This window comes from Heliangelus exortis, chromosome 10 (assembly GCF_036169615.1).
Source record: "Heliangelus exortis chromosome 10, bHelExo1.hap1, whole genome shotgun sequence".
Classification (NCBI taxonomy): domain Eukaryota; kingdom Metazoa; phylum Chordata; class Aves; order Apodiformes; family Trochilidae; genus Heliangelus; species Heliangelus exortis.
The window spans coordinates 17,687,661-17,711,588 of record NC_092431.1 but is presented as its reverse complement, the minus strand read 5'-3'; the positions used below and the strand labels follow the sequence as shown (position 1 = coordinate 17,711,588).

General features: G+C 42.8%; 1 protein-coding gene across 6 annotated transcripts in view; it reads right to left on the bottom strand.

Moving 5' to 3' along the window:
• Positions 1-20,952, bottom strand: part of TBC1D9 (TBC1 domain family member 9) — a 46,997-nt gene extending 26,045 nt beyond the window's left edge. For 4 of the 6 annotated variants that reach the window (XM_071753769.1, XM_071753771.1, XM_071753770.1 and 1 more), the window contains exons 1-4: positions 20,404-20,659; positions 6,457-6,567; positions 2,454-2,572; positions 609-837 (exon numbers count right to left, since the gene is read on the bottom strand). In XM_071753769.1, coding sequence (XP_071609870.1) covers positions 609-837; positions 2,454-2,572; positions 6,457-6,567; positions 20,404-20,530 — 586 coding nt within the window. In that variant the 5' untranslated portion in view covers positions 20,531-20,659. Of the gene's footprint in view, positions 1-608; positions 838-2,453; positions 2,573-6,456; positions 6,568-20,403 lie in introns of all 6 variants that reach the window. The other 2 variants (XM_071753768.1, XM_071753767.1) reach the window with 2 other exon arrangements.
• Between the last annotated feature and the right edge of the window lie 2,976 nt (positions 20,953-23,928).

Sequence of the window (23,928 nt, the reverse complement as noted above, 5' to 3'; positions counted from 1 at the left end):
TATCATTGCTCAGACTCCCATGTTCTTTTTTCCTATGGAAGCAAACAAACACAGTCTAAACACACCAGACAGGCTTGAATTATTTTTACACATAATATTTAAATATTAAACTAATGACAGATCCTTGGCTTTTCTTCCAACACTGCTACAGGTTAGGACAGTGTCCTCAGCACAGGGACATCTACATTTAAGCTAATCTACATTTATTTTTGCAGACTGGTTGCATCCACACTATGTAGTTCTTGATCCTGGGTCTCCTCTGAGCCCTTTGGGATGCTCTGGCATTTTAAAGGAGTAAATGTGGCATCTGAGGTTGCAAAGTCTCCAAGAGTAGTACTGGAGGACAGTGTAAGAGCAGAAGGAGCACAAACTGGTGGGATCCAATCCCTATTCCCTTTTGGGCACAATCCCTAAGTGAACCCTGCCTCTAAATGATACCCAGGTATTGTTTGACACAGAACTACTTTGAGAAATAAAAACCAAACAAGAAACGATCACACAGTCAGGCTCCTTGCTCCTCTTTTCCTCAGCAGTGTTTTGCACACCCAGCAGTTCAGCAGGAAAAAACTACAGAAGATTTCCTAAAAATTCTTAGATGTAGAACGTACCTTCCCTGCCCATGAGGAAAGAGTAAAAGCAAAGGTGATTAATGCTGAGGTACACCCAGCCCTGCCGGGGAACCTTCCCCTTCCAGTAGCTGCAGGAGTAGTAGTTCACCAGTTTTTCTTCTTCTGGCATCCCAAACAGCTTTTGAAATTTCACTATGGCTTCCTTAAATTTTTCTGTGTCATCATCCTCCTTGATGCCATTGATTTTGTTGTACTCAGCGATGATGCCCTAAGTGGGGGGAGGATGGAGCACACAGCAGGTTAGTTGCCATCAGCTATCAGATACCCATTGCTGTCTGGGCCAGAGGCCACATTTACTGCAATGTCAAGAAAGTCTGTTGCTTATCTTTTATTCCTCTGCTCATTCTTTCACTTATATACTTACTTATGCAGTTTATTCAAGCAGTTTATTCAAGCTGCCTTTCTGATGACCTTCCTCCCTACCGTGCCTATAACCAGAGCAACCAAACACCAACCACTTGCCAACACCCTGTTTTAAATTAAACAGCTTATCTCAAGTACTCCTAGAAACTCTGTAAAGCACCTGTGATTTGTAACAGTTTCCCCCTCCCAGGTAAAAATGCTGAGGAATCAGGGATGGAACTTCACCAGAAAATTTTCTTCTAAAACAGTAAAAGGAAAAAAAAAGAGATAATTCAATAGGTAAAATATCAAATTACTTTTATGACCCCTCTTAGTGGAGTTTAAGCACAAGAGCAAGAGGGAAATAAAGAAGTATCACCTATCAGGTTAACTGCCAGGATGGAAACATCATTCACACTTTCAGGTGCAGAGCACCTTCACCAAATGTCAAGTGGCAGCAGCCTGGTGAAAAGCTGCTTTTCAATACCCCAAAGACTACAGTTCCTTCTGTTCTATACTCAAATTCTAGCCTATTAACTTGTTTTCCCAATCTTTTTAATGAACCTTCTGTATTGCCTTCTATATTACAGCTATAACAAGCAAAGTGACTTCTTGCCTTCAAATTTCTCTGTATTTACATGGAATGCAGAATGTAAGACAGCAAAACACCATTAATAGTTAATATTTGTGCAACTGTAAAAAGTAACAATTTCCTTGAAGTACTACATTTCACAAGACTTCTTGTGGAAGGTGTTTCCATGATCATCTGGATCCCTTATGCCTGATCCACTGGTAAAACAAAAACACCCAGGGGATTCTTAAGACAGCTGATTTACTACATGGAAGGTTTAAAAAAGGAATGAAACAAAGCCAGCCCTTAGAACACACAACAAGTAAGCACAATAATTTTACTTACAATCAATCTTCCACTAATAGAATTATTTTTAGATAATTCTTAGTCTGGATAAAATACTTTTCACCTGCATAGCTACTATCTCTCCTATAAGGGGAGAAAGAAATTCTGGTAAAACCAAGCAAAATCCAAACTCTAAAATAATCAGCAACCCCTAACACCTCTGTGAAGTGTCCAGGTCAACACTACAGGACTGAAATAAACAGGAAGAGCTAAGAAGACATTTTAGGACCAATGCATGAAAAACACTTAAAATTAAACATTCTTTAAAAGGATTTACACAGAAAACTGTCAAAGTTTAAGGCAGAACAAACAATGCAACTAATTTGGAACTGTCTGAAGCCTTGTCTATGTAGTAATTTATTTATTACTAAAAAACCCACACTGCTGTAGTTATGTTTGCTAATTCAAGTTTCCTTAATTTTTACACAAATGTTGCTACTTAGCATCTGGTTTTCCTTCAAAATAGTAGAGCACCCTCAGGGTCAAATTTGTTTCGGATACAAGTCAGTTTTCCTTCCACAGAAACATTTATCATTCATAATATTTATGATAATATATTTAACTACCTGTATTTTTCCTCTGACAAATGTATTTATGTCATTCTCATTTTCAAAGATTGAAAGAGTTTGCAATAAATTCTGTTCAAGCCATTCCCAGTGTTCAGTGATTTCCTTCCTTGAACAACCTGTATATATATAAAAAAACAACAAAAAGTCACAAAAGAGACAATTTACTAACGTCAACATCCCTTAGTTATAAAAAAACCCACTAAAACTTGCCAGTAACTGGCAGTGCAATATTTCACCAGATGTTCTGTCCCTGGAAATTCTAAAATTTTCTCCTTAATTTCATAAAGAACAGGTAGCAATCTTCAAGATAATTCTGTGAGGAGCAAACTACTTATGTCAGCATCATAAGCAAAAAATACTACATTTAGAATTCTAACCACAAAAAAGACACTGAGTTGCCCAATGTCACATTACAAAGTTACCTGCACCTGTTAGAAATAAGAAAAAAACCCAACAGTTTCATATTCTACCAGTGGTTCCTAATTCTTCACCATTATATACATCTATAAATTATGAAGCAGTCATAAAATTTTGAGAATAAAAGTTGAAAAGGATCATTTTCCTGACAAGTCTTCTGCAATGTCTCTTCCTCAAAAGAACAGTGCTGAAAGATGCCCAAGAAAACTGTGGCTTTTTAGGGGAAAAGGGTTGTGCCAGAGGTGAATGATGAAAGAATAAACTGAACTTTGATGAGCCTACTTGGCTTAGGAGACCAAAAGTCAAGTGAGGTATCTTTTGGTAGACAGGAATCAGCTTACATGGAGTCTGGAAAGCAGGACAGAACAGGGATGGAAAAGCTGCTTGTATGAACCAGAATTCATATATTTAAATATTTGCTTCTGTTTTGCTTCAGACCCCCAAAACCGATGTTGAAATAATTATGACTAAGCCTGACTTTTAAGTATTTTCAGAAAACAAAGTTGAAATGTTCACATGGCAATGTCTGAAACCGAAGGCAGATTAAAAGTATCTCAGTTCAAAAAGGAAAGAGCATCAATACTTTACCACCATGTTCAAAACACAGATTTGTCTTATTTTACTCAGAACTAGCAAGAAAATATAGATACCTTCTAAGTCATCCCTACAACAAAGTGAAGCAACCATTTCAAAGAGGTTAAATTACAAGAAGCTGTAGCTAAAAGCATCTTCAGCTTCACTACAGGCACAGAATATCTCATGTTTGCAAATATGTCAATGGTTTCCAGAGCAACTCAATGCAACCATTTTGAAGACACACCAACCAATCATTTCCCTTGTTGTTCAGCAACAAACAATGGGGACAAATATTCTTCCTACAGCAATGAGCTTTGCACAGCTCCAGCCACAGCAACCCAATACAACATCCTGCACAACTTCCAGGGGAATTTCACAACTGGAGTTGTAGCTGATCCATAAATCACATCACAGAACAGCCTCCATATGTAGCCAATATTTCAGAAGTGCAATTGACTGCAAAACTGCTGTTTGTCCTGAAAACTGCTGGATTCAACCAGACCTTTCAGGAATTCAGGAGGTGGTCTGGAAACTGATTTATTTCTTCTTGCCTTTTCCACTGCTCTGAAAAGCAATGCTGAAATACATGAGCTGTGTGTACAAAACTAGACTGTCACTGGAAAAATCACTCATCTCTTGAACAGCAGTGCAAACACAGTCATCATCAACTATTCCTTAAAGCAGTCTATTTCTTCTTTGCAGTTCATCAATTATTTCTGACCACTTCTTATGAAAGAGTTTTGGATGGTTATTCTCAGCCTGGAACAACCCATCTCATTGATTCCATCGGTTTTCATCTCCACTGCTGTGCTTTTTACTCTCCCAAGCTCACCAACAACACACCAGGCAAAAATCCACCCCTCAGTTCTCACCAGTTTATCATTCCAGTCCACATCCTTCTCTTCTCTTTGTTCACCCAGGATTAAAAAACACTTTTGCTGCAATCTTATAAACTACAAGTCTATTTTAACTCTGCTACACACAAGTCTTTGCCTATCTCAGCATATAAGAAGCCCTCACCATTTTGCTATCATTGGCTTTTTAGGTAAATTAAGCAATATCTCTAACTCACAGGGAAAGGAAGTACACAAGAAATACTTCAGCAATATGAGTTAAATTCAAGATTCATGATTGAAAAGCATATTTATTACAACTTGCTTACATGTAAACAGAGTACAGTGGTTCTACATAAAACCTGCAATGCAGAAGAGAAAAAAAATCTTCACAGTTCAGCATAAATTTCTAAATATTTATTTATCCTGGGGCCATAACTCATCTATCTTCCATTTTGTGCCCCTGGTTATCTGAGGACACATGCTAGGTCAAATATGAGTAACTACCTGTAGGTACCATGCAAAAAAACCTGCAAATGTACTTAAAGAAAAGCTACATGGCATATTTACAAAGTTGTAAAAATTTATTTCTGAATACATGCACAGGATTCAGAAGAAGAAAAAATGCTTTTTTGAGAGCTTTGCAATATGTCATTTTCTTTGGGAGGGAGTCTGCAAACAGAGAGAAAAATTTGTGCCCCCAGTTGTTCCCTTTCAGGTTTCCAGGACTGAAGTGTTTATTTGTTACTGCACAAGTTGGATCTATGGCAAACCTTCATCCATTCCTCCTCTTTTTCCCTTTCCAAGAGAGGGAATTTGTCATCCAAATAATCAAATTATGTTGGAAGAATGGGCCCAGATGAGAGGGCATTGCTAGACCAGAAGAACTTAGCTTTATTAATTACTATTTTTGAATGTCAGGCAACACCGGGGGTGCAGAAAGCTCCCAGTCTCCTAGAGATGACAGCCATGTATGCTTTCTGATTTGTCCTCTTCCCCTTTTTTCCTACAAACAAACAGAGTTCTGGCTGCTGCCTGAAAGAGTGTTTGAAACTCCAGTGTCAGATGAGCTACAGTTGAAAGTTTCTGCTTGCAGAGACTGAAAAGCAATACTATCAAAATGAGGATCTGACCTTCTAAGTGTGGCAAATCAAAGCTGAATAACCTCAACCTCCTGCATTCAGCCTCAGACACTTCTCTTGGAGTAGCAAACAGCCAGAGGCTGGGTGTAGGATGCTTTCTGCTACTTGCAGTAGGTATCTAACCACAGAACTAAGTATTTGGCATTTATAGGATCCAATGCAGGCAAACATCCTATTTAATGTACCAAAATATAAACCTCATTGATTTCACCAACTAGTATAGTGACAGAAGAAGCTGTCTTACAGTTAGATCCATCAAAGTTTGAGCCTTAAAGACCAAAACTTTTAAGAGTTAATGCATCTATGTAAGAATATCCCTTTTTGTATTAAGCCTAGTACCACCTTGCTGAATTTCTGAGTACATCATAATTAGAAGCAGAACACACTGCTTGAAGTATATGTCCCAGTAGTGGGCATCCCTTGTTTATCTGGATGTTCTTTATCCTGGAGGAGACCAAGTTCAGCCTCCAGGAAATGCCACAATGATATTCAGAACTCAGGTGAGAGCTGGGGTGTCTTCCCAGTTTTCATTTCAATAGAAGCCAATATGCAGATTATGTCTGCATAATCTGGGGGCTAAAACCCAGGTAACTCCTCCTGCCATCCCCTTCAGAGATGACCCATCCATCACTCAGGAATGCTGCACTTTAGCAGTGCTGGAGGGGTGAGCCATGGGCATGAAGAAGAGCATCCAAGGAAGAGGGATGGATGCTACACTGTTTGTCTGGAAACATGATCTTTGGGAGATGAAGGGTAGGAAAAAACAAGCTTCTCTCCCCCCTCCACGTCCATTTCTGCTTTTACTCAGTAATGTATAAAAAATACACACATTCTGGCATTCAAGGTCTGGATATTGGGAGCTCTGGAGCTTCTTAATTTAACCACTAGAGCAGGTTTTCATCCCAAAATGAAAAATGAAAACCTTTATTTGTCCTGAAACGACTGTGCTCAGCAGGTAGGATGCTCTGCTCGTTAGGTGGCAGAGAAATCAATAAAAAATCAAAATGCACATGTCAGGATGTCTGGCCTTACCACAGGCAATAGTCCAATAGACCAAGGAGTCTGGTGCCTGGTAGAGGATTCGATACGGTGCCACCCTGGCACTGGAGTCCAACACAACATCCAGAGTGCCCACAAGGAGACCTAGGGAATAAAAAATTCTGGTGAGTACAGTGATGGATCAGCCAAGATCACACAGGAGTGGGCTACACACACACACACACACACACACACACACTTTCCATTTCACCCTCCACAGTAAAATTCAGACCTGTGAATTCAGCCCCACACTTCTTGCCTTGTGTTGTAAAGAGGAAAGTGACTCAATAGTGAAAAAAATATTAAAATAAAGTTTTATTTAAACTTCAGCTCTTCTACACACATCAATTGCAGCATGAAGGCAGAGGAGCGGAAGCAAAGCAGAAGGCAGCTGGTTTGTAACATAATGTTTAAAAGTTATTTAGTGTTTTCCTGCATTGTTGGGAGCCCTGGGGAAAACAAGCCAACAACAAAAACACCATCCCAGACAAGGCAGCCTAGAAGACTTCAAAACTCAAATGTCAGCTAGAAAAAAACTAATACTTCCAGCAAAAATAATTATGCTACTTAATGGTCTGATTCCTTAGAGCAGAAAGGATCAAGATGCCTTACAGTCAAGCTGGGTTTCAGCTGAAAGGATACCAATGAAAGACAAAGCCATACTGTTTTCTTAAAGTAGCTTTGGAAATTCTTTGCTACTCAGGGGGCCATCAACAGTTGCATACCAAATGCTGCCAATAATTCCTAAAGATATTTTCCATAAATTCTAGATCTGATTCTAATAAGTACACAAACCCCCCAAACACTAAACCCCCAAGCCCTCTCCCACAAGAAGCCCTATTTATTTTTAAAAGTTTAAAATTTTTCCCCACCTCCACAAAGAATTTTCATCTCCCCTGTAGAAATGCCAGATTTAGATTCTCACACTGAGCTTCTCAGCAGATGCACAGGCTGAAAACAAATGGATGAACTTTGGAAATTTTTTTTTTTTATTGCAAATGTTTATTGAGGTGGAAATTGTTTTTTTTAACAGCTGAAATAAATTACATGCACCAAAAAAACATTTTAAAAACACTCCAATTAAAATCCTCCTCTCCTTTCAAGTGACTGTTTTCATCTTTTAATGTCATAGTTTTATTAGTTCCTCATTCTACACTGTCACAGCTGATACAGCTGCTTGCCTTGCTGTTCTTCTTTCAGATTTCCTTTCTGCATCACAAAGATACAGAAGTACAACCCTTTTTCCATCTTAGTAGATCCCTTAAATCTGAACTGAAACTGACATTTGGAAATACCCAGCCTGCCAGTGATTCCCCTATTGAATGTCTACCATTGGTATTTTAGTTTATACAGATTTTCTCAGGCCAGGTCAAATACAGTTTCTTCCTGCCCAATGCATTAATTGCCACTGATTTTAAATAAAAAAATTCTGAAATACACAAGAATCAAGTCTGAACACAACATCAGGTCATTAGTAAGAAGAATTAGGGAGCTATCTGCTGATTACAGGGTATGAACACAAAGTATATAATATAAAATTTCCCAACATTCATTAGTCTAACTAGCTTTATATTTTCCTTTTGCCATCCTAATCATTTCTCATGTGTTTTAACATCATGGTGTACACTGATAAGCTGCCTCTGATCAATCCTCCACCATCCCTCCTCCCAAATACACCTTGACTCCTTTTAGACTCAGGATGCTGAAGTAGGTTATATGTTCCCTTAAACTTTTTTTTTTTTTTTTTTTTTTTTTTTTTTTTTTTTTTTTTTTTCTGTCAAACATCCTCTTCACTCTAAACTTCACAAAATCAGTGTGGCCCTGGTCTGGAGAATATGTGTGTGGTTCAACCACAGGCAAAGATCCTGAAATGCTCAGATTGGGTTCACTGTGGGTATTGGTTAAATGGAGTGCAGACCAAGGCAATGTGTTTATCACCCAGATTTTCTGCAAACATCTAGCAAGGCCTCTGCCAAAAATTCTTCATGCTTTGCAGCTTCACATGTCTACTGGCAGCACTAAACATGCAACAGGCATGATGTAATATCTAAAGAAAATTGTATGCTGGCCAAATGTAATATTCTCTGAGGTACAAATATGCTGTCAAGCCCCTGGAATCTTTAGAAATCTGTTTGTTTCATTATTCCTGCTGCACTGCTGAATTTAAGGGCAGCTGGGTGGTCCTGCCAGCCAATTCTGCCACTTGGAGGTCACTGCTGCTGTAAAAAGTGGGATGTACAGGTAAGGTCAGGGAGCCAGAACAAAACTACTCTCATGTGCAGCAAAGTCCAAGCCAAGAGGAGGTTCCTATCCCTGAGATACAGGAGGCTGGAGAGGAACATCCCCTTGGCTCACAAAACTGCAGTGAATTCAAGAAATGTGGAGAGCACTACAAACAAACCAAACCAAGGGGGAACAGCCCCTGGATGGGAGGTAGCTGAGGCAAAGAAAATAAAAGAAAGAATACTCTCCACTGGTGCAGTAAGTAGGAGCTGCCCAGTGCCTTTTCAGCAATGGAAAAAGGTTGTGGAAACATTCATGCTGTGATATTTAAGGATAAAAATTCATAGAACTCCAGAAGACCCCATGGAATGTAAAGGTCTAGCTTACCAACATAATTGCAAGAGTAAAATTTTACTTATGAAACAGCTGTTTCAATAGGTGATATATGCAATATTTGAAAAAAAAAAACCAAGCAATGATGTGTTTTTATATGTATTAAAGACAATTAACATTTACCCTTGAAATGATGCAACTACCCCTGACCACTGCCAGGTACTGTTTCATTTTGCATCATAGGTCAGCACTGGTTTTTTGGGTTTGGGTGTTTTGAATTTTTTGTTATAATCCAGACATGTGATGCAACCAGAATGAAATCACAGCAGGTCAAACTGCTCATCTCCCTGAGAAATGTCTAAACAAAGGGATCATAAGAGATAAAATAATTTAATTATCTTCATTAATTCTTCATATAGCAAGTGCCTTGGGACACATGATTAAGATATAAGGAACAAATTTTCTATAGAAACAGAAAAGGCAACAAAGAATCACTTTCCTGAGATTAGACTGGTCCTTGGGCAAGAGCCAGAGAATTACCCAGGCAACAAATCATGAGACTTTACTGATTGCAATTTCCCCCCCTCCCCACTATTCCATCAGGTTTCTGGCTACATAGTGAAGGGAAGGTATTCCCAGTGTAAGAATAAATACTACATCTGCAAGCCCTTGCTCAATGAGCAGCTTCCATGAGCAAAGGTTTGAAGCAAGTGTTAAAGTTCATGGTATTAGCATCTGGCTAATTAATGACAGCCCTGATCCTGAAGCCACCCAAGCAGAAATAACTTGGTACCAAGGAAGAGTCTAATTAAATACCAACTATTTAGAGTAACCATACTGATATATGGGGGCAGGAGGGAAAAGGGGGAGATAACCCCTTCGTTTTGCTTGATACAACTTTCTGAATCATAGAATCCTAGAATTGGCTGGGTTGGAAGGGACCTCAGAGATCATCAGGTCCAACCCTTGATCCACTCCCGCTGCAGTTCCCAGCCCATGGCACTGAGTGCCACATCCAGGCTCTTTTGAAATATCTCCAGGGATGGAGAATCCACCCCTTCCCTGGGCAGCCCATTCCAATGGCTGAGCACCCTCTCCCTAAAGAAATTCTTTCTAATGTCCAACCTAAACCTCCCCTGGCACAACTTGAGACCTCTTGTGCCCTCTTGTCTTGCTGAGAGTTGCCTGGGAAAAGAGCCCAACCCCCCCCTGGCTCCAACCTCCTTTCAGGGAGTTGGAGAGAGTGATGAGGTCTCCCCTGAGCCTCCTCTTCTCCAGCCTCAACACCCCCAGCTCCCTCAGCCCTTCCTCACAGGACTTGTGCTGGATCCCTTCACAGCCACCTTGCTCTTCTCTGGACCTGCTCCAGCACCTCAATCTCCTTCCTGAGCTGAGGGGCCCAGAACTGGACACAGGACTCAAGCTGTGGCCTCCCCAGGGCTGAGCACAGGGGCAGAATCCCTTCCCTGGACCTGCTGGCCACGCTGTTCCTGAGCCAGCCCAGGATGCCATTGGCCTTCTTGGCAATTTATGCAGAAGGAGGAAATCATCCTACAGATTACTTAGCTGACCACTGTCCCTCACATTTAGTCATCAGCAGCACAGGGAGCCTAAAACTATTGCACAGAACATACAGGTCCATATTTCTTCATCACATAATTATATACTGTATTAGCATTGGTACACTGGCAACCCATTTCCAAACTGGTTTTTGCTAGATGGGATTATGACCACAGGAAGCCTGACCTCCTGCATCAGACAGGCTTCCCTTTAAGTCAAATTCCATCTCACCAAGGAATCTTTTCCAGAAAGGTAAGGCATTTGATTTGAAAACCAAGCCAACTGAACCAGCCAGTTAAATCTTCTGAGCATCACTGCACTCTCTGCTCTTTGGGGATGAACACTGCACATGGTTTAGAGTCCAGACTGATCACTGATCACCCACAATTCTTAATGAAATAAGGGATGAATCAACCTGGTACATGGTAAGTTACTCACTACCTCTGAAAACACACATCCTTTAGAGTTTATGGACTCAAATACCTGTACTTAAGTCATGCTGTTATCAGCTGTCTGGCTATCTGTGGCACAGCCCTTTGCTGCACAAATATTTCTTGTATTTCTTTTAAAATTTAAGATTTTTTTTTTTAAACTTTCATAAGAATTTTCAAGATTCTTCACAAAACACCAGTTACTGGTGTTTTTAAAGGAAAAGCAAGTTTATGCACCTTACACATGAGCAATCTTTGTTACAAGGAAGGATTTATTTACTGACAAACAGTAATCCTCTTTCAGAAAAAGTTACATTTTGATTTAAATAAAACAAGTAATTTTACTTAGGTTTTTTTGTCACTTAAATACACACAGGTAGCATTTACCATTTTTCTACAGTCCCCCTGACAGCAATCTTATTATCAGGTTTGTGAGCCTGTGGTGTTTTACCTGATAAACCCCCCAGGGATTCTCAAACTCAAATTGGATTACATATTCAAAAGTGAAAACCTGGATTATCCTCTAGCACCTTTTACTGAAACACCAAAGCTGATTTATTTGTTGTTTATTAACGATAACATTGACATTTTTGACCTGAAAAATTAAAAGCAGCACAAAAAATCTCAGGGTAGCATCACAGAGTGACTTCCCACTCGGCTTTAACCCTGCAGTCCTCACACTCAGCAGACACCAGTGACCTCCAGCACATCCATTCCTCAGTGTAACACCCATCAAACCTTGCTCAGAGCTGGCAGGAGATCACTCCTTGGTGCCACTGTTGTGCCTGAGACAGCCAGGGACATCCTCCCCTCCTACACTTTGCCAGATGACAAGCACGCATCCTTCACCTGCCTCCTGAGAGCACAACCCTGCCATACCCTTCTCCCAGCTCTACACCTATATAATCTCCAGCCTGACAGCCTCTCAAGACACCACCTGCTAAGAGATTTTTATCCCCCAAATGCCTCACCAAACAGCATACATCTATTCAGCATCCAGAGCAGATGCAGCAGTACACACTGCTATAGGATTTAACATCAGCCAGACCATGACTCCTGGACTCATGATCCACCACTCAGACAGTCCCAAGGATGTCAGCAGCTTGTTTGTGGATGAGCTCAACACTGCAATGAGGACACCTTGCCCTGCCACGTGGCATTGGGAAAAAGTTTTCAAAACAGGCCTTGTGACATTCCAGCCCTGAATGCCACACGTTGTGCCTGAACAGCTCCCAATATTTAGTGTGCTGATGAGCCCTGCTCTTCCTTCCCACTGCAGTCAGATGGACACATCACCAGCTCTGCTCAGAAAACTGAAGCATCCAAGGGACCTCTAAGTATTGTAGACCTCAGTTGATTTCTGAGAAAGCCCCAAACAATAGGGTTAACTTTGGTCATATTTGCACCCTGAGCACCCAGTTTTATGTTGGCTGCATGAACAATGAATAAACTCTCCTAAACTTTCAGTGTTACAATAACCTGTAACAACACATAGCTAAAATGCACAAGCTATTGCTTTTGGTACTAACTGTGATGAAGCATCATTCTTGTGATGAAAGCACCACTCTTTCATTCTTTCTGAAGGCATTCCATGTGTTTTTGTGACCAGAGCTCTCATTTTTTCTTATAGGATGAGCTCAGCCAGCTCCTTCTCTGTTCAAACTCAACCCAGAGCAAGAATCTGAACTCCATGGGTAATATTATGGATGAATCCTTTTAAAGGGGAGGGTCAATTTTACTTGATTTCATTTCAGGGGAGAGCCTAAATTAAGAGTAAGTATTATACACTGCTGTTAAACTTCCAGTCCTGGGAATAGTACCCATAAAAGTATGAAAATAAACCCTTTCTTGTGAACACAACTTTATGAAGGGTTATACAGTTTTGGTTTATAGGTGCTCATTCATTTAAATGAAAGCAAAATAACCTCTAAATAGTTATTTGATAACTGTCTTCTTATATGGGTTGTACAGCATTGGCCTACATGGACCTGTAATGTGTTACACAGAAAAAACAAATTCTTCCTCTGAAATAAAAATTTGTTAAGTGTCCCCCCCCCAGTGCCCACCTTTGCTGCTCTCTTTCTACCAACTCAGTTTTATAGAGCACTGCTTTGCCCAGCCAGACAGCTACAGACCTGTGAAGATTTGCAACACAGAGGAAACGGATATTTTGAAAAAAACCCCAAATAAACACATGTGAAAAAACCCCCAATCTATGTATTAAATCACTTCAGACTACATGAAATGATAGGGGAAGCCAACAGAAAAATACAGATGGAGTTGAATTTCTGCAAGGTAGGATATAAATATTTAGCAGTAAAAAACAAAACAACAACAACAAAAAAAACCCCAACCCAAACCAAACCACCACTTACAGAAAAGCAGGCTCAAGTACCATTGATGGAAACAGCAGGGAAGTGACTGAATTTCACTCAAAACTAATTCTTTCTACATATCACACTCTCTCTGAGTAGCATAAACAAATTAAACAGATTTCATCCAAGAACAAAATTTAAATCAACTACATCTACACCAACATGAGATTCAGATAAACTATGGAAGATTAAAGAACAAATCAAGGAAGAATGAGCAATTGAAAAAAAAAAAACCTAACCAAAACAAAACCCAAACTCATTATTGGTAAACTGAGACAACCAATTGTAAACTGACTCTAACCAACAAATAAATGTTATAAATAAAGACAGAACCCCCCTGAAAGCAATACAAACTCTGGCATAATGCAGAAAATTACTATGTGGCCTACACATTTCTTGCTTACTATACTGTGATCCTGTGTGACATTTCCAACAGTGCTGTATACAGAAATCCTGGGAGAACTAGGAAGCCATCCTTGAATTCCAGGTGTTAAAAAAAGTGATAATGTTACATCAGAAGGCAAAAATGGAAAATGACAGCTCAGGGTCACTCTACTCAAAGTGTAAAAGATGAAGTAACATCTGAAATAACATCAAGGACTTGGACCAAGAAGCACTGGGGTACAAAAACCACAGCCACATCGAGCAGCATCTCAGGCACTGAGTCTGCTGGGCAGGAAATGAGAAACCTTCCAATGAAGCATCCATGAAAGTATCTGGGAATTCAACAGAAGGACTGGTGGCATAATGTGGAGAATCAAACACCAGTTCAACCTCCTGGTGTGAAGAGCACACCCAGAGCAGATCCCAGTAAGCAGCTCAGCAGCAGCAGAGCAGATGTCGGGTAACAGCAAATGGTAGAGTGGAGCAAAAGATTCCAAAATTACCATGATAAGCTGACCACTCAGGTCAGTCATGCTAATTGCATCTACTTTGATAAATGCTGTATTTCAAGTACCAGAAAGCAGATGCTTTTTACTCAAGTGCACCAAGTTTGACACGAAAAATCCCAACTGCTCGAGTCAACAAGGACAGAAAGTGTCAAGTTTGTTAAAGCATGTACCATCCTTTCATCAGGAAGATGATATAATTGCACAAAAGCTTTTCTAAATCTTGGATATAAACAGGTTTTCAAGCAATCTGTCAACCCTCTGAACTGAGAGGTGGAGAGCAAAATAGGAAATTATCTCTAAATTTGAGTTACTAATTCTGTTGTCAAGCAAGGCTGCAGAGAAGTGTTCTGAGTTAGAACACTGCCACATATTAAACATTAAAAACTATAGTAGATCTTACATTGAAGGCTTGCCTCAAGCAGCCAAGCTCAGAACCTCTCCTTTCTGCCCTTCCAATGTGGAAATTACATGAGAGACCCCTCCCTTCTGCAAAAAATATCTAGGGAGAAAAATAGTACTCAATTTATTTTATCACCAGAAGTAAGCAAAAATCTCTTCTGCATTTGAATCATCTTTGGCAACATGTCATGTATTTACAAACTCATCCTAAATCTCTCACACAGACACTCTTGTCCCAGCTGTAAGCATAAATACCTTATCTGCAAAAAATACTTCACTCCCCAAAACCAGCTATTGCAAACTAAGAACAACGAATTTGTCTTGGGATTCAAAAAATGCAATAGCATTTTAAACATTACTAAAATTTCATCTCCACACACAAATGTACACGTGCAAAAGAAGCACAGCAATCATAAGCTGATCATACCCCACCCTCAGCTCCCTTGCTATAAGGCTCTAAGTGAATATAATGCTCTGCTGTCAGCTATTGCACTAATTCCTTGCTGGAATTGTTGCCAAATAAGAGCTTGGCAGGCATTCCCACACTATAGCACAAAGAGTCAGAGACATTTCTTTATCCTGTTTGTTGTATCAGATGGTAAGATATATTTAATAACTAAAGGACCCACACCTTTTAGTTATTTATAAACTTTATGACATGCTCAAGGTCCTTACATCCAGGACAGCAAACAGGAGACACAGTGCCCGAATGATGGGAGAGATCAGAGTCCAAATGTCTCTGCTTCAGCTGATTCAGGTTTTCATGTAAGACACTGGATCCCCCTGGAAAAAGAAGCTTTTCCTCCCTGGGAAGGGAGCTGACAAGCAGGAAGGTGTGAAGGAGAGAGGACTAAACCCAGCAGATATCTTTGAGAAAACTACAAAGACAAAAGAGAAGACTTTCTGCTGAAATTACTGAGGGTCACACACAAGCAAAACACAGGCAAGGCATTATGTGCAAGGCTTGAAATAATTTCATTATGGAGAAAGCTCATCAACCATCAAATACTTTTAAAGCAGAAAAGCTTCTTTGGTATTAACTTGGAAGATTAGTGCAATGATGCAAGATACTGTGAGTGTGCAGAACAGCTATGAAAATCCAATTTAAAATCAAATGTACAAGTCTTGCCCATTTTTCTTCTGTTAAAAAGGAAAACAAACCCAAAGGACCCTTCTTGTTTGTAAGCATGCCTTAACAAAGTCATACTGAAGTGACTGTGACTGACATAGAAGCAATCATTTAAGAGTGCAGAACTTAGTTCAATATAAAAATGGAACCACACTGCTGTGTCTCTTAAGTAAAGTATAAATCAGATCCATTTTCTTAGCAGAAATGAATTCTAGGGATTCACGAACTGGGTGCTGCTAAAACTTAAGATCATCCTTCTTCTAACTTGTTAAAACCTAATATTTTAAAAAGAGAAGAAAATGTCTCCAGTGTCCAAGCACTTATTTAAGTAAGAGGGACTTCTTTGTTCAACTAAGTTACATAAATCTAGGCTAAGAGAGGAGAGTAAGTGCAGAAAGGGCTGATTTTTCACACCTTCCCCCAAAGTGACCAATACTCCTTTCCCAGCAAAGAGTTGCTGCTCCCAGTGAGGATCCTGGAGAACACTAACACAAGTATTGCTCTTCTGCTTCAACACAAAGCCACCAAAAATGCCTTTCACCAACCTGAAGTCTACATAGAATCATAGAATTGGCTGGGTTGGAAGGGACCTCAGAGATCATCAAGTCCAACCCTTGATCCACTCCCGCTGCAGTTCCCAGCCCATGGCACTGAGTGCCACATCCAGGCTCTTTTGAAATATCTCCAGGGATGGAGAATCCACCCCTTCCCTGGGCAGCCCATTCCAATGGCTGATCACCCTCTCTGGAAAGAAATTCTTTCTCATGTCCAACCTAAACCTCCCCTGGCACAACTTGAGACCTCTTGTGCCCTCTTGTCTTGCTGAGAGTTGCCTGGGAAAAGAGCCCAACCCCCCCCTGGCTCCAACCTCCTTTCAGGGAGTTGGAGAGAGTGATGAGGTCTCCCCTGAGCCTCCTCTTCTCCAGCCTCAACACCCCCAGCTCCCTCAGCCCTTCCTCACAGGACTTGTGCTGGATCCCTTCACAGCCTCCTTGCTCTTCTCTGGACCTGCTCCAGCACCTCAATCTCCTTCCTGAGCTGAGGGGCCCAGAACTGGACACAGGACTCAAGCTGTGGCCTCCCCAGGGCTGAGCACAGGGGCAGAATCCCTTCCCTGGACCTGCTGGCCACGCTGTTCCTGAGCCAGCCCAGGATGCCATTGGCCTTCGTGGCCACCTGGGCACACTGCTGGCTCCTCTTCAGCTTCCTGGCAATGAACATAAACTACTTGGGTAGCCTTTCACCCCCCCTCATTCCCAACCACTTCAGTGAAGCCACCTCATCTGATCAAGTCTCATAAATTTGAAAGTCAATTGTTACCCTACAATTAAAGACAAATTACTTCAAGAGTCAATAATGAGACAGTACAAGTCAGGAGAAGTTAGATCACAAAAAAAAAAAAAAAAAAAAAAAAAAGTGACAGTAGTATTAAGATTCTCTCTTGTATATAGAAATTCAGACCACTCCCACCACAGTGAAAAATGTTGCATACAGTATTTCTGGTCAGTTCAAGGACACATCATTTGGTTTCCACAGAGTAATCAGGGCAAATTTTACACCACATTCATGGGTGGCTAACTTTATATTATATCTGAGCCAGTTTCAGTATTATGTCACTAAAGGAGGGGCAATTAAGGAGGAAAAAACCACCACCACCAAAACAAACAAAACCCAAAAACTCACAAGAAAAAACTATTCCAAACAGCAACCAAATAAAAACAAACAAAATAAAACAAAACCAAAAAAAACCCCACAACAACAAATGGCCAATAAAACCCAGGAAACCCACAAAAGGTTCTTTTTTTCTTTTTCTTTTAACCAGATAACTTCTACCTCTGTCAGGAGAGTTGTATCATTATCACCAACAGAACTTCCCACAGGGTCACCCTAGATGCTATCATGATCACCATGTACCCCGTTGTCTGTTTCAGCAGATTTACTTATTCTGACCCTCCAGAATCACCTGGGTCCCTCAAAACCTTGCTTTTAATCAATCTTGCCTCCTAAGAACAATCCATTGGCTTCCTTCACCTACCTTAAACCTCAATGAATGGGCAGACCACAGCTGGTAGAGCAACCAGGGTAAAATGTCACCATTTCCATGAAAAACAAATAATCCAAAATTCCATTTATTATTATGCCCATCAAGCTGGCAGTGGCCAGGATTTGCTACATCCCTTCCTTTCTTCCCACCTTTTGCTGACCACTGAAAAAAAACTTTTGTGCAAAAAATGCCACATGTCTGACAAGTTCCCATACAGTCCTTTAAATACTGCCAGCACCAATAGCTTTCTGCATGCTAGCCATGGGGGTTTGTTCAGTTATCCCTCTGGCAACACAGTGAAAAAAAACTACAACTTTTTTCCATCTCTTGCCCATACAAACCAAACCCCTGGAAATTTTTTAGCTACTTGCAGCTACCGTCTCAGTGCCACAGCAGCTGCAATACTCAGCAAAGCACAGACATTAATAAAACCTGGATGGAAAGCAGTTTTCAAACACACATAGGATTTGTGCATTCTGACTCATATTTGCCATAGTTCATATACTAACATTATGGATACAATGCACAGAAACATTCCAAGGGAGAAAAATATTTAAATAAAGGCAGAACTATTTCTGCATTCTCAGCTCCTACCAAATGTTGCTGTCTTATCTGTCCCTCACCCAAAAAAAAAAAAAAACAACAAGGAGAGCACATTTATGAATCCTACTCCCACTCAAGGACTAAATCTTCAAAAGTGATCAGTCTGTACAGTGCTACCATCAATCAGGTTTTTATATGTACAGCTACAAGAAAGATGAGATATAGATGTACTACGCAAACAGGTTGAAGAGAAAATCCCCAATTCTCAGAACATTTCCCCAATAACTGAGAAGTGTTTGGAAAATTACCTCAGATGATCTCTAATTAAAAAAATAAACTCAGAAATATACAAGAAAACCTTGTCAGAACCCTTACAGAGACAGAGGTCAGGGGGCAGCCCATGAAAGAAGAGTCTACAAAGAATTTCTCAGAAAATACAGCAAGGGATGCTTTTTATGGATTTGCCAGGGTGATCCATAATTCAAAAGATCATTATTTTATTTTATAATCTACAGCCAAAGTGGAGTGGCTGTTGGTCATTTTTCATGCAGAAATGAGGTTGTTTATCAGTATACAACATTGAAGAGGACAGGAGCTCCAGAGCCTACATGAGAACACACCTTCCAGTGGTGCATTGGTTTAGGTTATAGATTGTTTACAAGTCCATAGAGCACTCAAAGGCTGAAGAAACACTTAATCTCCTGGCAAATACACACAGGACCTTGAACCAAAGATAGAGGTAGCCCATATGCTTCTTTTGATTAGCCTGAAGAATTAGGTGCTATACAAGTGGGTAAAGAATCACAGAATGGTTTGGGTTGGAAGGGACCTTTAAAACTCATCTAGTTCCAAGTCCCCTTGTTCCATCATCTAGTTCCACATCTCTCACTAGATGAGGTTTCTCAAAGCCCCATCCAACCTGGCCTTGAACAGTTCCAAGGAGAGAGCACACAAAACTTCTCTGCACAACCTGTCCCAGGGTCTCATCACCCCAACAGGAAAAGATTTCTTCCTATTGTCTAATCTAAATCTCCCCTCTTTCATCTTCAAACCATTCTCCGTTATCTTCTTGCTACATGGTCTTGTAAAAAGTCCCCAAAAAGAAACCACAGCTTTTCAGAGAATGAGAGTATTTTCTGTCAGTTCCAGAGGGACTGGTGGTAACACCACTGGGTTCTGTACCTCCAGTTTCCTAGAAATACATAAACATTAACCAAAAATGATGAAAGGTCTTCACAAACATGTATACACAGTATTGTAAAGATGCTAAAGGAGCAGCTTTCCTATGAAGACAGGTTAGGTTTGTTAAGCCTGGAGAACAGAAAGCTCTAGGGGGATCTTAAGTGCAAGGCCAGGCTGGATGGGGCTTTGAGCAGCCTGGTCTAGTGGAAGGTGTCCCTGCATCTGGGAGAGGGGTGGAACTGGATGACCTTTAAGGTCCCTTTCCAACCCAAACCATTTAATGATCCACACAGCTAAAAATCATCTCAAGTTGCCAGCACTCAATACCAAAGGATTCGGGGAGCATCCATTGCAAGGGCACAAAAGGAAAAAAAAAAAAAATACAGAGAAGCCGACGCAAATCCCTTCTCACATCACGCCTGTGTGAATTACAACTCGGTCTTATTCCAAGCAACCTGTATTAGCGGTTAAAACCCAAAAAATCCTCCGAGAACCCGGACGCGTCACACCCTGATGTATGAAGGCATCGGACACCGCACCACAAGGCTTTGCAGCACGCAAATCCTCCGGGAAGCCTTCGCGTTTTCCACAGGCAGCTGAACACCAAGCCCGAGGGCGGCGGCTGCTGCCCCGATGCCCTCGGCCTCAGCGGGACCGCGGCTTCCCCGCACCGCCCGCTAAAGGTGCTGGGGAGCGGGGACGGTCCCCAGCAGCCCCGGGGCTGTTCTGCGGGGCAGGGACCCACGGCCACCACCAAGGAACCTCTAAGAAACGCTGCCCATCCCCACCCTCCCCTCCCCGGGGCCCCGGCAGCCACCGCCGCCCTTACCTGCCAGTCCCCCGCCGCCGCCATCTCCTCCGTGCCCCTTCCTCCTCTGGAGGATGAAGTAAGGGTTGGCTCGCTCCGTCACCCACAGGGCGTTCGCCAGCAGCACCTCCTCGGGGTTCACCCACATGCTCCCGGCGCATAGAGAGGCCGGCCCGACCGGCTGCCTGCCTGCGGGCCGCGGTGACTCACGCACGTACCCTCCGCATCAGACGCCACCATGCCCGGGCGCCGCGGAGGACGGCGCAGCCCCGCGGGCACCGGTGGGCTCAGGCCGGAGGGGTGGCAACCGCATACCCCCCTCCTCTTCCTCCTTCACGGCTTCCGACGCTTACCCGCCCACCGCCGGGCGCGGATGCGGGACAGAAGGGCTCAGGAGGAGGGGAGGAGGGGATGTGTAGGGCGGCGGCGGTGGCAGTGGCGGAGGAGGAGGAAGAGGAGGAGGAAGAAGAGGAGGAGGAGGACGACGCCGGCAGCACGCACCGCAGCGCCCGGTCCCGGCGCTGCCCGGGGTGGGGGGGAGGGGACGGCGCTCCCGCACTCCCCGCACCTGCGCGCGCGGTGGGGCAGTGCCGGGGGGCGGGTTCGGGGCGGGGCTGCGGGGCTGCGGGGCTGCGGGGCTGCGGGGCTGCGGGGCTGCGGGGCTGCGGGGCTGCGGGGCTGCGGGGCTGCGGGGCTGCGGGGCTGCGGGGCTGCGGGGCTGCGGGGCTGCGGGGCTGCTCGCCCCGGCCGCCGGTTCCCTCCGCGGGGCCGGTTCGTCGGTACCGAACGCTCCTTGGGTGGAACGGCCGCCCCTGCGCCGCCGTCCCCCGCATGCATCGGAGGGGACCGGGAGGGTTTTGCCCCTTCAGCTGCGGGTCCGTCCTTGGCGTTAATCTGCGGGGGGAGGGGATGGCCGCATCCGTTTTTCCAGTGCCTGCCCCAAAAGTTAGGGGTTTGTAGGGAAAGGGTGAGGGGTAACGGTTTTAAGCTAAAAGAGGGTAGATTCAGGTTGGATATTTGGAAGAAACTCTTTCCGGTGAGGCTGGTGAGGCACTGGCAGAGTTGCCTAAGGAAGTTGTGGATCTCTCATCCCTGAAGTGTTCAAGGTCTTCCAGGATGGGGCTGAGAGCAACCAGGGGTAGTGCAAGGTGTGCAAGGTGTTCCTGCCCATGGCAGGGGGTAAGATCCCTTCCAACCCAAACCCTCCTATTTAGGATTTTGCTTTTATCCCATGGCATTTGTGAAAATAGGTGTTGAAGTCACTTCACCTTCTTGACTGGGAAGAAAGCCATCCCCAGGAGGTGGTGGGCCTGCCCTGTTATCACAGCCCCTTTTGATCACCCCTCTTTTGGGGTGCCCAATGCCACCTTTGAAGTTCATCCCCACTTCTGGAGGCCACGTTGTGCCTCCTGCCTAAAATCAGGGAGCATTTTTGGAGGGCTTGAAAAGCCCTAAAATAAAGTGATGCATTTGGCAGGCCTGCCGTGGCAGAATATATGGACAACATGTTGGATACTCCCACAGCTCTGAACACTGTTTTGCTTTCCAAGCTTGACTCACTGGCCTCCCTTGAAAACTTACTCCGATCAGATACTTTTATTAAAGATGTCCCAAAAGGTAAATTCAGCTCCAAATAAAACCACGTTCCATGCACAAACTTTTCAGGGGCATGCTGCAGGTTTACAGCAGTAGTTTTCCTTCCATCACCTGGTGCTGGCATGGAGCTGGTGATCAGTGCTCATCACGGGGAGATGGACACATGGTCATAGGAGAAATGAGGTGGCAGTCATGAAACTGTGACTGTGTAGGTAAAAAGTTCAGAGGAGGGAGGTGGCTGTCCCTGATAAGTGCTTAAAAATTTCCAGTTGGATGGAGTCCAGTTTTGAAGTGTTTCTAGTGAAGTCCCTCAAGGGTCAGTACTGGGACCAGTACTACTCAATATATTTATTGATGACCTGGATGAGGGAATAGAGTGTGTTATCAGCAACTTTGCTGATGACACAAAACTGGGGGGAGTGGCTGACACCCCAGAGGGCTGTGCTGTCATTCAGAGGGACCTGGAGAGACTGGAGAGCTGGGCAGAGAGAAATTTAATGTATTACAACAATGGCAATTGTAAAGTCTTACATCTGGGAAAGAACAACCCCAGGTACCAGTACAGACTGGGGACTGAGCTGTTGGAGAATAGCACAGGGGAAAGGGACCTGGAGGTGCTGGTGGATGGAAGGGTGACCATGAGCCAACAATGTGCCCTGGTGGCCAAGAAGGCCAATGGCACCTGGGGGGCACTAGAAGGGGGGTGCTTGGTAGGTCAAAAGAGATTCTTCTCCCCCTCTTTTCTTCCCTGGTGAGACATCTGGATTATTTGTGTCCAGTTCTGGACCCCTCAGTTCCAGAAGGAGAGGGAACTGCTTGTAAGAGTCCAGTGCAGAGCCACAAAGATGGTGGAGTGGGAGCATCTCCCTGATGAGGAAAGGCTGAGGGAGTTGAGTCTCTTCAGCTTGGAGAAGAGGAGAATGAGGGGTGACCTCCATCAGTGTTTATAAATATGTGAGGGGTGAGTGCCAGGAGGATGGAGTAAAGCTTTCCTCAGGGGTGACTGACAATAGGACAAGGGGCAGTGGTTATAAACTGGAACATAGGTGGTTCCATGTTAATATTAGGAAGAATTTTTTCCCTGTGAGGGTGACAGGGCACAGGCTGCCCAGGGAGGTTGTGGAGTCTCCTTCCCTGGAGACATTTCCAAGCCCACCTGGATGTGTTCCTGTGGGACCTGCTGTAGGTGACCCTGCTCTGGCAGGGGGGCTTGGACTAGATGATCTTTTGAGGTCCCCTCCAACTCCTAACTTGCTATGATTTTTATGAATAGGAAATTTATCCAATTTATCACTGAATCAGATTATTTTGAATTTCAGTATTGTCCTTTTAACTGGAATATTTTTGCATGGGGATAGTACTTTCGAAGAAAATCTCTGACCAAGCAACTTTCTCGTTGCTTTGGGAAGAAATCTCAGGATTTTATTTTTTTTTAAATGGCTTTACTTAAAACCTTAGATTGACAGTTGAATGACAAAAGCAATGACAAAAATTCCTTGTATTTTCCTTCAGTAAAGGCAGGATGTCATACAGATGTGTTGTCATTATAGGGACTCGTGATGCCATCAGTGCCACCAACCTGCAGTACAACTATTAAAGCCACATCAACATTTTAGGAAAGCAAAACCAGACAATCCGAGTTGGTGATGATGTTCATTTTCTTTGTGAAGAGTGCAGATGCCCTCAGGAAGGAAAAGAGCATTATCAGAGGCTGGGAACTCCTCCTGCTTCCCATTCCTAACTTGCTTTTCACCAGCACAGTTATGCATGCAAAACCTGCAAGCACTGCAAACAGCTGCCAGGCCTTATTAGTGGCAATTAGTCAGTTTTAGATGAGAGTAGGGTGACATATTACTGGCATAAAGAACAACAAAAGCATCATTTCTAACATCCTTCCTGGTTATTTTCCATTAAATGTTCTAAAACATTGAATAAAACTGGAAGGATATA